Source organism: Fusarium vanettenii (assembly GCF_000151355.1).
Source record: "Fusarium vanettenii 77-13-4 chromosome 2 genomic scaffold NECHAsca_18_chr2_1_0, whole genome shotgun sequence".
NCBI classification, from domain to species: domain Eukaryota; kingdom Fungi; phylum Ascomycota; class Sordariomycetes; order Hypocreales; family Nectriaceae; genus Fusarium; species Fusarium vanettenii.
Window position 1 is genome coordinate 3,166,830 of NW_003315867.1, and position 13,060 is coordinate 3,179,889.

Consider the following 13,060-nt stretch of genomic DNA (forward strand, 5'->3'; position numbering starts at 1 on the left):
ACAGGGGCTGGGACTGGTAGCGCCAGTAGCCAACCGTTTCTTTTGAGTGGCTGATTTCTTTGTTCTAGTTCCTCCAACCGCCAGAAGGAATCCGAGATGCGCGAGAAGGCATGTCATCCAATCCCGACGCGCCAAGCGATTCACGGATAACCGCCAACTTGTCGCTCATCTCGACGGCGGTAAAAGATGATAAACATTCATCGCGGTACTGTACGACACGACTACTCGGCTCTCTCGTCCTTGTGATCATTGGCGACGGACGCGGTTTCAGCATAGTTGCATCACCACGAATCCGTCTTTGGACGGATGAAACGTGCTAATTTTCGGGCTGCCTCCCCATGCCAATCCATACCACAAGCACGAGACATGGCCGTACGAACTATTGCCGTCTTGGTCGCCGGAGCCCGGATCCGTCAGCGTGTAAATCACTATTTCGGCATTCGCCTTCAGGAATAGAAGCTCCTTCGTCAAGGCGCTCCCGACGATCAGCTCCTGTCGCACATCTCTCTTAATCATCGCGGACAATAACAGTCCGTTTGCTCCGAAGCACTGGCCGTGTTTGAAGTCTGAAGGATTTCGGTCCGCGGCGATGATCATGACGCCGGACGGCAGCCCACATCTATTTGTTTGAAACAATCTATGCCGTTGCTCATGCGGGAATTAACTTGGCGAGACAGCTTGAACAGGCAACTTGAGCATTACATGGTCCAACAAGCTAGTCTAGCCAAGAGGTGATTGACATGGGATCTCTTTGTTCAAACAACGCCACATTGGCAGTAGACAAAGACTTGGAGGCAATGTTCTTTGTTCTCCTCCAAGAGATGAAAGTGTCAGCTGTCGTGGCCATAATGGCAGATAAAACGATGGCCCTTTCATGTTTAGTGCATCATCATCAACTTGTTCATCATGGATCACCAACGCGAGCCCCCTCTTGGTGGATTTCGTTCAGGTTTTGAACACCCGGCGGACTCGTCCAAGGAACCAGTTTTTGAGCTTGTCAAGGAGATCGGTACGAACCTATGGATCGCGGCCAGACGAGGAGATACCCGTGGAGAGCAGTTCCTTGCGAGTCCCAGTCCATTTGCAATCCAGCAAAGCGAGGGCTTCGACCAAGCTCAGCAGGAAGCCGAGGCATTGCACAAGCTACTGTCCAAGTACAACCAGGCCTACACTATCCGCCAACTTCTCAACCACGAGAATCTAGTTTCGATTGTCGGTTCTCTCGAGCATCAGACCTTTACCAAGACCCAGGAACCAGACGAACAAAGCAGTGCTCAGTTTCTTGTCTGGGACTTTTGCGATGCTGCCAATCTGACTGCCGTGTTTCAGCAGTATCCAACTGATGATTCGTCTTACTATCTTCCAGAGTCTCTCTGTTGGCATGTCCTTCGATCTTTGACTCGGGCTGTGGCGTATCTTCACGACGGGAAGCGACTCTACTTTGATGCCAACCTCTCCCCGGATGACATGAGAGAGTGGGTGTCTGTCGACACAGATTGGTTTCCCATTCTCCATCGCCGCATCGAGCCAGACAATATTTACTTCCAGCACCCTCGTGGCACTGAACAATATGGTCAGTGTAAGCTGGGAAACTTTAGCAATGTGGCCGTGACATGCCATACTGTCAGCGATGAAGAACTCTCGTACGAAGACCAGCTCGCCCGTGGGATGGCGTTGGCTACGCGGGAGGGAACTGTGCCACTCAACCACGCGCGAGGCTTGTTCAAGATGGACCCGGCATTGATCTCGGAGGTAAATACTCCACTTCTGAATTCGATATCAACTCACGCTTTATAGGGAATTCGTGGCTATACCCTTGGTGACGAGATGTGGTCCATCGGCTCCGTCATCTTTACCATGATGACTGGCTTAGAGGTCAACTACTACTGCAACATGTGCGGCTGCTCACACGTCTTCTTTTGTAAAAGAGATGGGTGCCTTGAACATGATGCCGCATATAATGGCTGCAGGTGTCTTTTTGGAGGTTGCAAGCACCTGAGCGAGGACGGATGCCGTGAAGAAATCACTCGGTGGACTCGTTGCGGACATAACTGTCAGAAACCCAAGATCAACGTCCACACTTACATGGCGCGAGCACGATACACCAAGATACTCCGCACCCTCGTCAAGGATCTGCTTCTGTACGATCCTCAGCTTGGTCGAAATCCATGGGTCAGAGCGGTCGAGTTTGCCCAGGTGGTGGAGGAGGCGTATCAGGAGTGGAAGAGGGACACGGAGGAGGGGAGGGGCTATGTTGATCTCGACGACGACATGGCTGCGAGATTCAGACGTGCTAGGGATGAAGCTGAGTATTTGATGGAGGAGGATGAATAGGCTCAACTGTAACTCGGTCGTTTCCTACATGACAATTCATTGACATCTACATCCGTGCCTCTTCATCATGAACAATCTACGACCAATGATCTTACACGACGCATGCCGACCACGGCGACCAATAGCGTTGCCCAGCCACTGTAAGCATTACGGAATAGCCCCCGCTATTCCCTGATTGTGCCTGCTCAGGCCCCGCCATCGGCTTAAGCTGGAATCCGCTTCCCCATTCCTATCCATCGTCAAAGCTTCACCTCAGTTATCATCAGCATCTGCCCATCTCGCCGATACGCCGCGCCGCGTCGCCAACCCGATATACTCTCCCGAGCCGAATACTTCACCGTCTTCAGATTCTCGTGCCGTCGACTTCACGCTCAGCCATGTCCATCTCGCATCCCACACCTCCTCTCCTCCTCACAAAGCGCCTCACGGCCTTTCTTCACGCCAACCAGACGGCTCAGCTGCCCACGCTGCTCCTCACGTCTCCTCACGGAAAGCTCCTCGCCCACGCGAGCCATCAGCCCGTCTCGGTCCTACGAACCCACGCCACCGTCGCCGCATCCCTCCTCGCCATTCACTCCACCTCGGCGCCCGCCCTCGCGTCCGCCCTGCCTGGTTCCCGCACCCCCGATCCCATCGGTAGCTCCCCGCCCGACGAGGACGACGAAGACGATAACGACCGGCTCTCGCAGAGCCAGCAGCTAGAGTCGCATCCTTCAGCCAGGGGGAGAGGCATCAAGCCTGCCACAGTCACTGTTCAGCTAACGAGCGGCACCGTTGTTATCCGCCGGTTGAAGTGCGGTCTTCTCTTTGTCTGCGTCGGGCCCGCTAGCCCGGACGTAGCAGAGCACGCGGTGCCGCACATCGATCACATTCAAGTCCCCGCAGGCGAGGCATCACATGTGGGAAGCCCAGACGGAGCCGACAGCATCCTCAGCACAGGCGCGCAGACGACGGCCAGCCTTGAGAGCACTACCGGCACAGCAGCCGTGGTGGCTGCCCTCCGCCGCCATGCTGCCGAGCTTGCGCGGTGGCTCGATGATAAGCTTGGAACCCTCACCGTACCAGAAGAAGGCGTTGGCGTTGAGTGATGTTCTTGGAGCGATACAGCATAGACGGCGTTTGGGTTTCATTGAGGGATATGCGGGTGCCAGTCTATGGCTTTGGCGTTGGGATGGCATTGTAGATACCAGGTCGATATCTATCTATCACGAGGCATTTCTTGACTCTAGCTCTCTGCTCAATCTGGGGGTATTAATAAAGGAAAGCCACCTGAAAAGGCTGATTCTATCTGCATCGAGTTCCCGGATGCCGCCCATAACGCCAACACCCATAACGCCTCGGTATGCTTTTAATACACGCTGACAAGACAAAAACAAGGCTGCAACAAACAAGGGCTGGGGGCACCAGATTACTCAATGCTCATACGCATGATGCCATCGTTGGTGTCAATCATCCCCTGGAATCCAACGCGGCCTTTGCTGTTGAGTCTCCCTGCAGAGCTGCCGCCAGAAACATTGCCTGGCGTACTACCAGATTCGCTGGGGGCACTACTTCCGCCCTTGTCTCCGCCATTGCTACCAGGTCGAGATCCCCATGACATACCGTCGCGTTGAAGGGGGCTCTGCATTATGGGAGAGTTATGGACGCTCATACCAGGACTTACGGCACGTCGCTTGAAGCTGACGGGGTCAAAGTCATCATCACGTCGACGTTTGCTGTTGATGCGGCGGGTGATCTCTGCAGCGGTTGGAGGCTGGGGACCAGTTACCTGCGAAGTGTGAGTGGTCAGGACCTTGATTTGGGGTTGGCAGGGGACTTACGGCTGCTCCACCAACTGACGGTGAATCCATCGCCACGTCTTCACTGATTCCCGAGGAGGAACCTCGGGGAAGAGATGCAGCGGGAGGCGGTGTGGTCCTGGCACCGCCAGTACTGCTGGACTCTGAAAAGGTGTCCCAGAAGGTCTTGCCCTTGGAGTTTTTGATGGCGTGCTGCTTGAAACTGCCCGAGAGGCCCATCACCACATCCCCCATGATGTCATCTTCAGGAACATCATTGAGGCCTTCTTGCTGTATTAGATTTGGCGACGAAGGGGCAGTCGTTGTTTGTGTTGATTCTGCGAGCGGCGGTGGGATTCTAGGCTCAAGGTCCATGTCACTCTCACGGACCTGCTTGACAACCTCGGCTTCTCGACGGAATTCGGCTTCGGCGGGAGTGCTCTCTTCCATGAGAGCTGCCCGGATACGAGCAAACCCTTTTGTCTTGGGCTATACAATGTTAGTGAACGAAGTAGTAAATCGGTCAATGGCCACTCACAAAGAGGTTCCCTCTCCTCGTCACCACCCGCCGAATGACACTGCGCTGACCTTCAAGTCCGTCATCACCCATGGCTCGTGCCTCATCCGAGTCGGCACCAGAGATGTGCAATTGATTGGCCTGCCAGCTGATGCTCTCGCGTCTAGCCCGTGCGGAGTTGCTGGGTGGTGACTTGGAGAGAGATGCACCACTGAACCCGAGGCCAAGAGGCCCCCGGCCCTTCTTCTTGGGCTGCTTGCGGGGCCGCTGTCGCTGTTGGAAACTCATGAGGCTGCTCATTGCGGGGGATCCAAAGGTTCCACCAGACCCTTGAGCCCCCATGATCGGGCCAATCTTGTTGACCTGAGGAGTCGTCACGTAGGTCTCATCCATGTCCTCGTCCATCAGGTCATCATCGTCCGAGCTGCTGGACGAATCGGAGCCCACGGCCTGGGTGCTCCCAAGAGAACTGCTAACATGCATCTTTTCGTTGCCCATGACAGACCAGAGAGATGTCGATGTCTGCTCGGGTCCTGCATAATGACTTCTTCGGGTGGGAATGTTCATCGCCCGGCCACCGGCGGTCGGCGATGAGTCGGGCGACGACTGCTCGGCGAGGGTCGAATGATGTAGGCTCGTGGCGGCGCGTGAGAAGTCGAGACCTCGGGAACGACGGGGGAGGATATTTGTAGGAGAGGCGTAGATCTGGGAGTGGTCGAGCTTAGGAGAGAGAGGAGCGGGTTTGACATAGGGATTCGCTGGGGGTGGAGTGAATTCCCGAGGTGGCATATGTATCGAAAAGCCACGGTTCGACAGCGCAGGACGACGAGGCGTCACTGGCTGGGGAGTCGGGATGCTGGTGTCGTCTTTCGAGGTTCGGCGAGAGGCTTCGATGTGTGGCGAGGGCGACAAGCGGGAGGGAGTTCCTCCTCCATCCGACATGGACCTTGTCTTTGTCAAGGGCGACCGACCGTGGGTCCGGGCAATGTCGACAGCCGCCTGCTCGTCAGGGGCCTTGACGTCCTCCATGATGGCCGATTCATCATACTCGCCGGTAAGGTTTTGAGGTCGCTGCATGGTGGTGGCCTCGCGATGGGTGATAATAATGTTGGGCTACCCTGATCGCGGCGTTGATCAAGGTGCGATGGACAAGAGGGATGACGAGGAGATCATGGCATCACATGCTATGACGCGGAGGAGAGCTGCTGGGAAGCTGATGATGCGGGTGAGAGAACGGGCGAGCGATGGATGCGACAGGTGGGCGGTTAGCAGCAGAGTAAATAGAGATGAGATCCTGGCACGATGCTCTTTTAGGCTTGGGCTGAGTCCCGTCGAGTCCCACAAGCTGAGGCCCCGCAGTCCAGTGGCAGTCGGCGTTGGTCTTGGGGGCACTTGAAGACGTTTATTTGTTCTGTTTATAGCAGACGGTTCAGCATGAGGCTGGATAACCTTTATCAACCTTGTCCAGGGCTTCCGGTGACTTTTGTTGGTACAGGGGTTACGAGGGCCTGTCATGTAGAAACGTGGGCGCTAACAGTGGAGAAGTCATGATACCACGGTCAGATTCACGCGAAGAGACGTGTGCTGTTAGTGAACGGGTATGCGCAGTCATCGCATAACGGATGCGGTATCCAATGGATAGACTTGGTTCAGTTACACGAGAAGCATCACCGAGGTTGACGCTTCTCAGTTGCCTACCCTACACTCTTGCGTGACACGCTTGCGGGCTGTGTTTCACCAGGTATCTATCCAGTAGGGATCTATATGATATTCCTAGCTTGGAATTGTCAATATTTGTTCATTCTTAGCTCATGTATGCTATGTAGTTGGTGTAGTTAACAAAAACAATAAAGAATTGTTTGACGTCAGTCGCTTCCTCATCGTGGAACTGCAAAGTGGGGTCAATGAGGGGCTCAACACCAGCTTCAGCTTCGTCCTGCTCGATTTATCCAACTCGCAACTCTCACGAACCCGACTCAATGAGCCTTGCAAGAGCTGCGCAGCGAATCAGGGCAATCCAGAACTCTCTAACTCGACCAGCTATCCCTCGCGCCTCTGTCCCTGGACACTCCAGATCAGTCACAATGGCGGCCACCACTGATACCAAGAACTACAAGTTCAACCACTCGATGTAAGCGTAGATGGCTCCGCAGCCAGATCTGCAGGCTGACGACACAAGGATTCGAGTCAAGGACCCCAAGGAGTCTGGTATGTTGGGTACCTACCCTGATGGCTGGGCCCGCTGACTAGAGCTACCGTCTAGTCAAGTTTTACGAGTTCCTAGGCCTCAGCGTCGTGAAACGACTTCAATTCCCCGAGGCCAAGTTCGATCTGTACTTCTTGGGCTACGACTCTCCCAATGCCGTGTCTCATGGGAACAGCGTTTTTGACAGGGAGGGTCTCATTGAGCTGACTCACAACTATGGTACCGAGAATGACCCCGAGTACAAGATCAACAACGGCAACAAGGAGCCTCATCGCGGATTCGGCCATACTTGTATCGCTGTCGACAACATCCAGGCTGCTTGCCAGCGCATTGAGGATGCCGGCTACAAGTTCCAGAAGAAGCTTTCCGACGGCAGAATGAGAAACATTGCCTTTGTGCTTGATCCTGATGGCTACTGGGTTGAGATCATTGCCCGAAACGACTACAAAGAGACTGAGGACATCAAGGAGACGGATGTGTCCACTTATACCATGGTACGACCCAGTTCCTCAGGTTGATATTCGCTAACAGCATAGAACCACACAATGATCCGCGTCAAGGATGCCAAGAAGTCTCTCGCCTACTACAAGGATGTTCTCGGCATGGCTCTTTTCAGAACCCTCGAGAACCCTGACGCCGGCTTCAACCTCTACTTCCTGGGCTACCCTGGGGACCAGCCTTTCACCGAGGGCCAGAACCAGAGCGACATTGCCCGTCGCGAGGGTCTTCTCGAGCTGACCTGGAACTATGGGACTGAGAATGATGAGAACTTTAGCTACCACGACGGCAACAAGGAGCCCCAGGGCTTTGGTCACATCTGTAAGTGCAACGTACTCTTGCTAGTACCCAGCTGACATTCTAGGCGTCTCGGTCGACAACCTGGAAGCTGCCTGCCAGCGATTCGAGGATCTCAACGTCAACTGGAAGAAGAGACTCACAGACGGACGGATGAAGAATGTGGCTTTTTTGCTGGACCCCGATGGCTACTGGATTGAGATTGTGCAGAACGAGAGGTTTTCTGGCCAGGACAACTTTTAGCCGGAGCCAAGCAAGACAGCAAAGCAAAGCAAATACAAGCAAATGGCGTATCTGAAAAGCAGGATAATCCCCTCTCGTAAGAGCCACTAGGAAGACGAGTACCAACAGATCAAACGTGGCAGTCAGCCTCGAATGCAGGCTCAGCGCTTCGCTTCAACTCACTCCCATCGGCAGCTGACGAACCTCGCTGTGAATGACACAAGACTTGCCGATGCGAACCCCACGGCGGCCCGTGGCTTGCAGTAGTTCCATACGGGGGTGGGAAGTGAGGGGTTGCAACCTTCAGGCCCAATGTTTGTGTGCCATCTCCCCAAGCGTCGTTCCCTCGTTGCACGACATGGACGTCCCTCGTTTGTTCCCCCCGCGCTCTCACCGCGACATTTATCGACAATTGGTCACGTCTCACTGAAACTCGCGTGCAGAAATACCCCCGCGTCGAGAGAATATACGTGGGCTCGGCGTGGGATTGGTCCTAAAGACGGGACTCTGCATTCTGTCCGTGACTTGTCATTGAAGGAATCACTGAAGTACTTTGCGGACGCTCAGTATGGCATGGCCTGTCTGGATTGGTTCAGAAGTAGCGGGTGGCGGTCATCTCTTGAGGACAAAGGCGGAGACGTCATCTCGACTTACTTATACCGGGTCATCGCCCTGAACCTTGATGGCTTCTCGCCTGCTTCTAGAGACTCGTCTGCTCTTACACAGCACGTAGACTATCCAACTCACCATGGCTCCTATTGCTACTTTTGATACGCCATCCAATGGCACCTCAAATCGTCCTCGCATTCTTGTCCCTGAAAAGGTTTCCCCTGACGGTCTGGCCCTCTTCACTCCTCACTTTGACGTCGACATACGAAAAGGCCTATCGCCTGCCGAACTCGTCAGCTTGATCCCCAACTACCATGGCCTCATTGTGCGCTCCGAGACTCAGGTCACGGCTGACGTCTTACAAGCCGGGAGAAAGCTCAGGGTTGTCGCACGAGCTGGCGTCGGTGTTGACAATATCGATGTCCCTGCTGCAACAACTCAAGGCATCATAGTCGTCAACTCCCCCTCAGGCAACATCATTGCTGCGGCAGAGCATACCATTGCACTTCTTTTAGCGACGGCCCGAAACATTGGCCAGGCTGATAGCAGCGTCAAGGCGGGCCGATGGGACCGATCCAAGCTTGTAGGCTCAGAAGCCAGCTCCAAGACTCTCGGAATCATCGGCCTGGGCAAGGTCGGCATGAACGTTGCCCGCATGGCGAAAGGCCTCGGGATGACGGTCGTAGCTGTTGACCCCTATGCGAGCGCCGACATGGCCCGTCAGGCAGGCGTAAAGCTTGTGTCTGGCTTGCAAGACTTGCTCCCAATCGTCGACTTTCTGACCATCCACACACCTCTTCTGGTCACCACGCTGGACATGATTGGTGAGGAAGAGCTGAAGAAGATGAAAAAGACAGCTCGCGTGCTCAACGTTGCTCGTGGCGGCGTGTACAATGAAGCTGCACTGATCAAGGGGCTTGACGAGGGATGGATCGCAGGAGCTGGCATCGATGTGTGGTCTACAGAGCCTCTGGCCCCAGACTCGATAGCTGCCCAGCTCAGCAAGCACCCCAAGGTCGTGGCAACGCCTCACCTGGGAGCATCAACGATCGAGGCCCAAGAGAATGTGTCGATGGATGTCTGCACGCAGGTGCTTGGGATTCTGCGTGGCGGTCTCCCCACCAGTGCCGTCAACGCACCCATCATCATGCCCGAGGAATATCGCAAGCTGCAGCCTTCTGTGAAACTCGTTGAGAAGATGGGTCGTCTGTATACGCAGCACTTTGCGCGACACAAGGGCGGAATGATGGGGGGTCGGCGCTTCGAGCTCATCTACCACGGTGACCTGGCCAGCATGTCCAACACAAAGCCGCTGTTTGCTGCATTGGTCAAGGGACTGGTGTCGTCGTTCAGTGACTCGCATGTCAACATTGTTAATGCGACGCTCATCGCAAAAGAGAAGGGAATTGTCATCAGCGAGACGCACTCTGGTGACTCGCCGTCGACCTATGCCAACCTGGTGACACTGCGGTCCTACCAGACGGGCAGCAGCAGGGAACAGGTGATTGAGGGCTACGCCAGTGACGAGCGGGTATTCATCTCCAAGCTGGACCGATTCAACGGTGTCTTTACGGCCGAGGGGACCCTGATCATCCTGCACAACTACGACGAGCCTGGTAAGATCGGAGGCGTCGGAACGGTTCTTGGGATGCATGGGATCAACATCAAGTCGATGCAGGTGGCAAGTCTCGACCCGGAGGCGTCCAAGGGAGCCGAGACTCCGCCGGACCCCAAGGGCGACGAGGCATTGATGATTCTGGGGGTGCTTGGGCCGGTGAGTAACGAGGTGTTGGAAGGGTTGAAGAACTCGGAGGGAGTGTTGGATGTGAGTCTGGTGCAGCTGTAGGTACCTTACGACAGGTGCAGATAAGTACAGGTGTAGCCCTGGAAGCTTGGACCATAGATAGATTGGCCAATCAACTTGGCATTGACTTGATGGTTCGAATTGACGTGAAATAACCCTCGAACTGAACCGAATTGACCCTTGTTTGAATATTAACTCAAAATTGCGAATAAACACAAGGGAGACAAGGTCCGCATCCATGATGACTTCATGTTGCCTTTGCGACCCTCCACTCCTGCGCCTCAATCGCCCCGCGTAATTTGCTAGCTGCGAAATTAGGGCGGCGTAGCACTGTTAGCTGCTGTAACCCAGTGGACTGTGCTGAACCGTCGGGCATTTGGACCCTGGGCTAATCGGGGCCTGGCCAATCACAGCCCCAGCGCCGCTCGCCGGGAGCTCCCTGTTGGCGTCATCGGCAACAGGTCGATGCTCTTATAGCTCGCTCACGTTCGTCCCACTTCTTCCTTCCACTTTCTTCATCACCAATCGCCTTTGGTGCGAAGGTCGTGACGACTACAGTACAAGCTTGCTTCGACTTCGATTCTCATCTTCTCGCCAATCTTTCCGAGCTTTTCTTGACGTATCCTTGACTGTCTCAGATACATTCCAGCCACTATCGCCCTGTCACTTGTCATCCCGAGTATCTCGTGCCTGTGATCGCAGACGATTCGACAACATTATTCTTCAATCAGTCGTTCAGACGATAGTATACTCACCCGACCTCGCGCATTTGCTTCAAAGCCTCTCCCCGGAGAAACCGCACAATCATGACGCGACGCGCAGCTCGGTATAGCGCCCTAAGGCCCGCCATCATTGGCATGGGCCGAGTCTTTGGCGCCAGCTTGACGGCAGTCTCGGCTCACCCAATTCAAGCTCAAGGCCATCATCATGACGAAGAGGGTGCTGACCTCTGGGTTCTCGCCGTTGCCTCGATGGCTCTGGTGCTCCTGGGTGGTGCTTTTGCCGGTCTGACCATTGCGCAAGTTCCCCTCTCCTCTTGGCACCACGCGACGCTGACCAGCATAGCCTGATGGGACAGGACAGCATCTACCTTCAAGTTCTCTCGGGCGACCCTACCGAACCGCAGCATAAGAATGCAAAGCGCGTGCTGAAACTTTTGAATCGCGGAAAGCACTGGGTTCTGGTTACGCTGCTCTTGTCAAACGTCGTCGTAAACGAGTCATTGCCTGTTGTTTTGGACCGAACTCTTGGCGGGGGCGTTGCTGCGGTCGTCGGCAGTACAATCCTAATCGGTATGTCGGTACGACTCTGTCGGTAGTGAAGCTAACAACGGTAGTTATCTTTGGTGAAATCGTTCCTCAGTCCATCTGCGTGCGATACGGACTCCCTATCGGCGGATACATGTCGACGCCAGTTTTGATGCTCATGTACTTGACTGGTCCCATATCGTGGCCTATCGCCAAGCTCCTTGACTGGATTCTTGGAGAGGACCATGGCACTCTGTACAAGAAGAGCGGCCTCAAGACGCTTGTCACCCTCCACAAGTCCCTTGGAGAGCTCTCGGAGCGATTGAACCAGGATGAGGTCACCATTATTACAGCTGTTTTGGACTTGAAGGATAAGCCCGTTGCTGAAGTCATGACCCCTATGGACGATGTTTACACCCTTTCTGAGGACCACATCCTTGATGAGAAGACAATGGATGATATTTTGTCCTCAGGATACTCGCGCATCCCCATCTATCGCTCTGGAAACCACATGGACTTTGTTGGCATGCTTCTTGTCAAGACTCTCATCACGTACGACCCCGAGGATAAGATCCCCGTTCGCGAAGTGCCCCTTGGAGCTATTGTCGAGACAAGACCGGAGACCAGCTGCTTGGACATCATCAACTTTTTCCAGGAGGGCAAATCTCACATGGTGCTTGTTTCGGAATTCCCTGGATCGGATCACGGTGCCCTGGGTGTTGTTACTCTTGAGGATGTTATTGAGGAGCTGATTGGAGAGTAAGTTGTTTGTTCTTCTGACCAACCAAAGCTGACCAATTAGGGAAATTGTTGATGAATCCGATGTCTATGTCGATGTCCACAAGGCCATTCGACGCCTGACTCCCGCCCCCCGAGCCCGTCGTATCCAAGCCGGAGCTGCCGCTGTGGCTGCCACCGCCAGCAGACAGGCACCTGAAGCTGCCATTCTCGTCGATGTTGATGAAAACCATGTGACCCCTAACCTCGAAACTGCATCCTACCACAGCAACTATGAGGGCGGATTTCACAACGGAGCCAAGACTGCTATCCACATGAAGCGCAGAACTTCGGACGGCGGCATTGAAGGAACCCCGGTTGTTGTCAAGGCCAGCTTGGATGAGATGCGGCAGCAGCTGCGTCTGGGTCCCGCCAACCGAGCCACAAAACCTCTCAACAACACTCGCGGCAGTCTCTTCAAGATCAAGCAGGGGCTCGGCGCAAATCAGGCGACTCCCCTCGAAACTTCAACCTCAACTTCAAGTCGTCTGCCCCCGCGAGCGGCTTCACACATTGGCTTCACAAGTACGCAGCGTCTCGGAGGACATGAGCGAACGCCGCTATTAGGCAACGACCACGAGGAGGCTGTTGAGGACGATACCGATCACGGACCTAAAACCAATGGTGCAAAGTAGGAGATATGAGTATGACATCAGCGAGCAGGTGTCTCTGGCAACTGCACGTACATCAGCGTCTCAGGCTAATAGGTAGCTCGAGCGAGGACAGTTAGTGTCCGTAACATTTCGTAATGACATTCTTGTTCTCTTTATT

The 13,060-nt window shown here is 54.5% G+C and overlaps 6 protein-coding genes across 6 annotated transcripts; 5 read left to right on the forward strand and 1 right to left on the reverse strand.

Annotated features, from left to right (window-relative positions):
* Positions 1-966: 966 nt before the first annotated feature.
* On the forward strand, positions 967-2,286 carry NECHADRAFT_24864 (uncharacterized protein; the record flags this gene model as incomplete). The annotated part of the gene is made up of 2 exons (XM_003046129.1): positions 967-1,752; positions 1,798-2,286. Coding segments are annotated over 2 exons (1,275 nt in total), but the record flags the coding sequence as incomplete, so codon positions are not given.
* Positions 2,287-2,711: 425 nt separating this feature from the next.
* NECHADRAFT_76754 (uncharacterized protein) lies at positions 2,712-3,422 on the forward strand (the record flags this gene model as incomplete). Its single annotated transcript, XM_003046130.1, has 1 exon — positions 2,712-3,422. The coding sequence occupies one exon, from the start codon at positions 2,712-2,714 to the stop codon at positions 3,420-3,422; it is 711 nt and encodes a 236-aa protein (XP_003046176.1).
* Positions 3,423-3,742: 320 nt separating this feature from the next.
* On the reverse strand, positions 3,743-5,658 carry NECHADRAFT_91265 (uncharacterized protein; the record flags this gene model as incomplete). The annotated part of the gene is made up of 3 exons (XM_003046710.1): positions 3,743-4,071; positions 4,103-4,601; positions 4,651-5,658. The coding sequence occupies 3 exons, from the start codon at positions 5,656-5,658 to the stop codon at positions 3,743-3,745; spliced, it is 1,836 nt and encodes a 611-aa protein (XP_003046756.1).
* Positions 5,659-6,713: 1,055 nt separating this feature from the next.
* Positions 6,714-7,873, forward strand: NECHADRAFT_33971 (uncharacterized protein; the record flags this gene model as incomplete). Its single annotated transcript, XM_003046131.1, has 5 exons — positions 6,714-6,760; positions 6,809-6,837; positions 6,893-7,329; positions 7,372-7,654; positions 7,698-7,873. 5 exons carry the CDS (start codon positions 6,714-6,716, stop codon positions 7,871-7,873), a joined length of 972 nt encoding a protein of 323 aa, XP_003046177.1.
* A 598-nt stretch (positions 7,874-8,471) lies between these two features.
* On the forward strand, positions 8,472-10,391 carry NECHADRAFT_99347 (uncharacterized protein). The gene has a single exon (XM_003046132.1). It carries the CDS (start codon positions 8,601-8,603, stop codon positions 10,305-10,307), a length of 1,707 nt encoding a protein of 568 aa, XP_003046178.1. The 5' UTR covers positions 8,472-8,600; the 3' UTR covers positions 10,308-10,391.
* A 943-nt stretch (positions 10,392-11,334) lies between these two features.
* NECHADRAFT_103535 (uncharacterized protein) lies at positions 11,335-13,057 on the forward strand (the record flags this gene model as incomplete). Its single annotated transcript, XM_003046133.1, has 3 exons — positions 11,335-11,542; positions 11,584-12,271; positions 12,315-13,057. The coding sequence occupies 3 exons, from the start codon at positions 11,335-11,337 to the stop codon at positions 12,922-12,924; spliced, it is 1,506 nt and encodes a 501-aa protein (XP_003046179.1). The 3' UTR covers positions 12,925-13,057.
* Positions 13,058-13,060: the final 3 nt, after the last annotated feature.

What these genes read in the sequence shown, in the direction of transcription:
- NECHADRAFT_99347 (XM_003046132.1), top strand. Translation starts at nt 8,601, where the DNA reads ATGGCTCCTATTGCTACTTTTGATACGCCATCCAATGGCACCTCAAAT.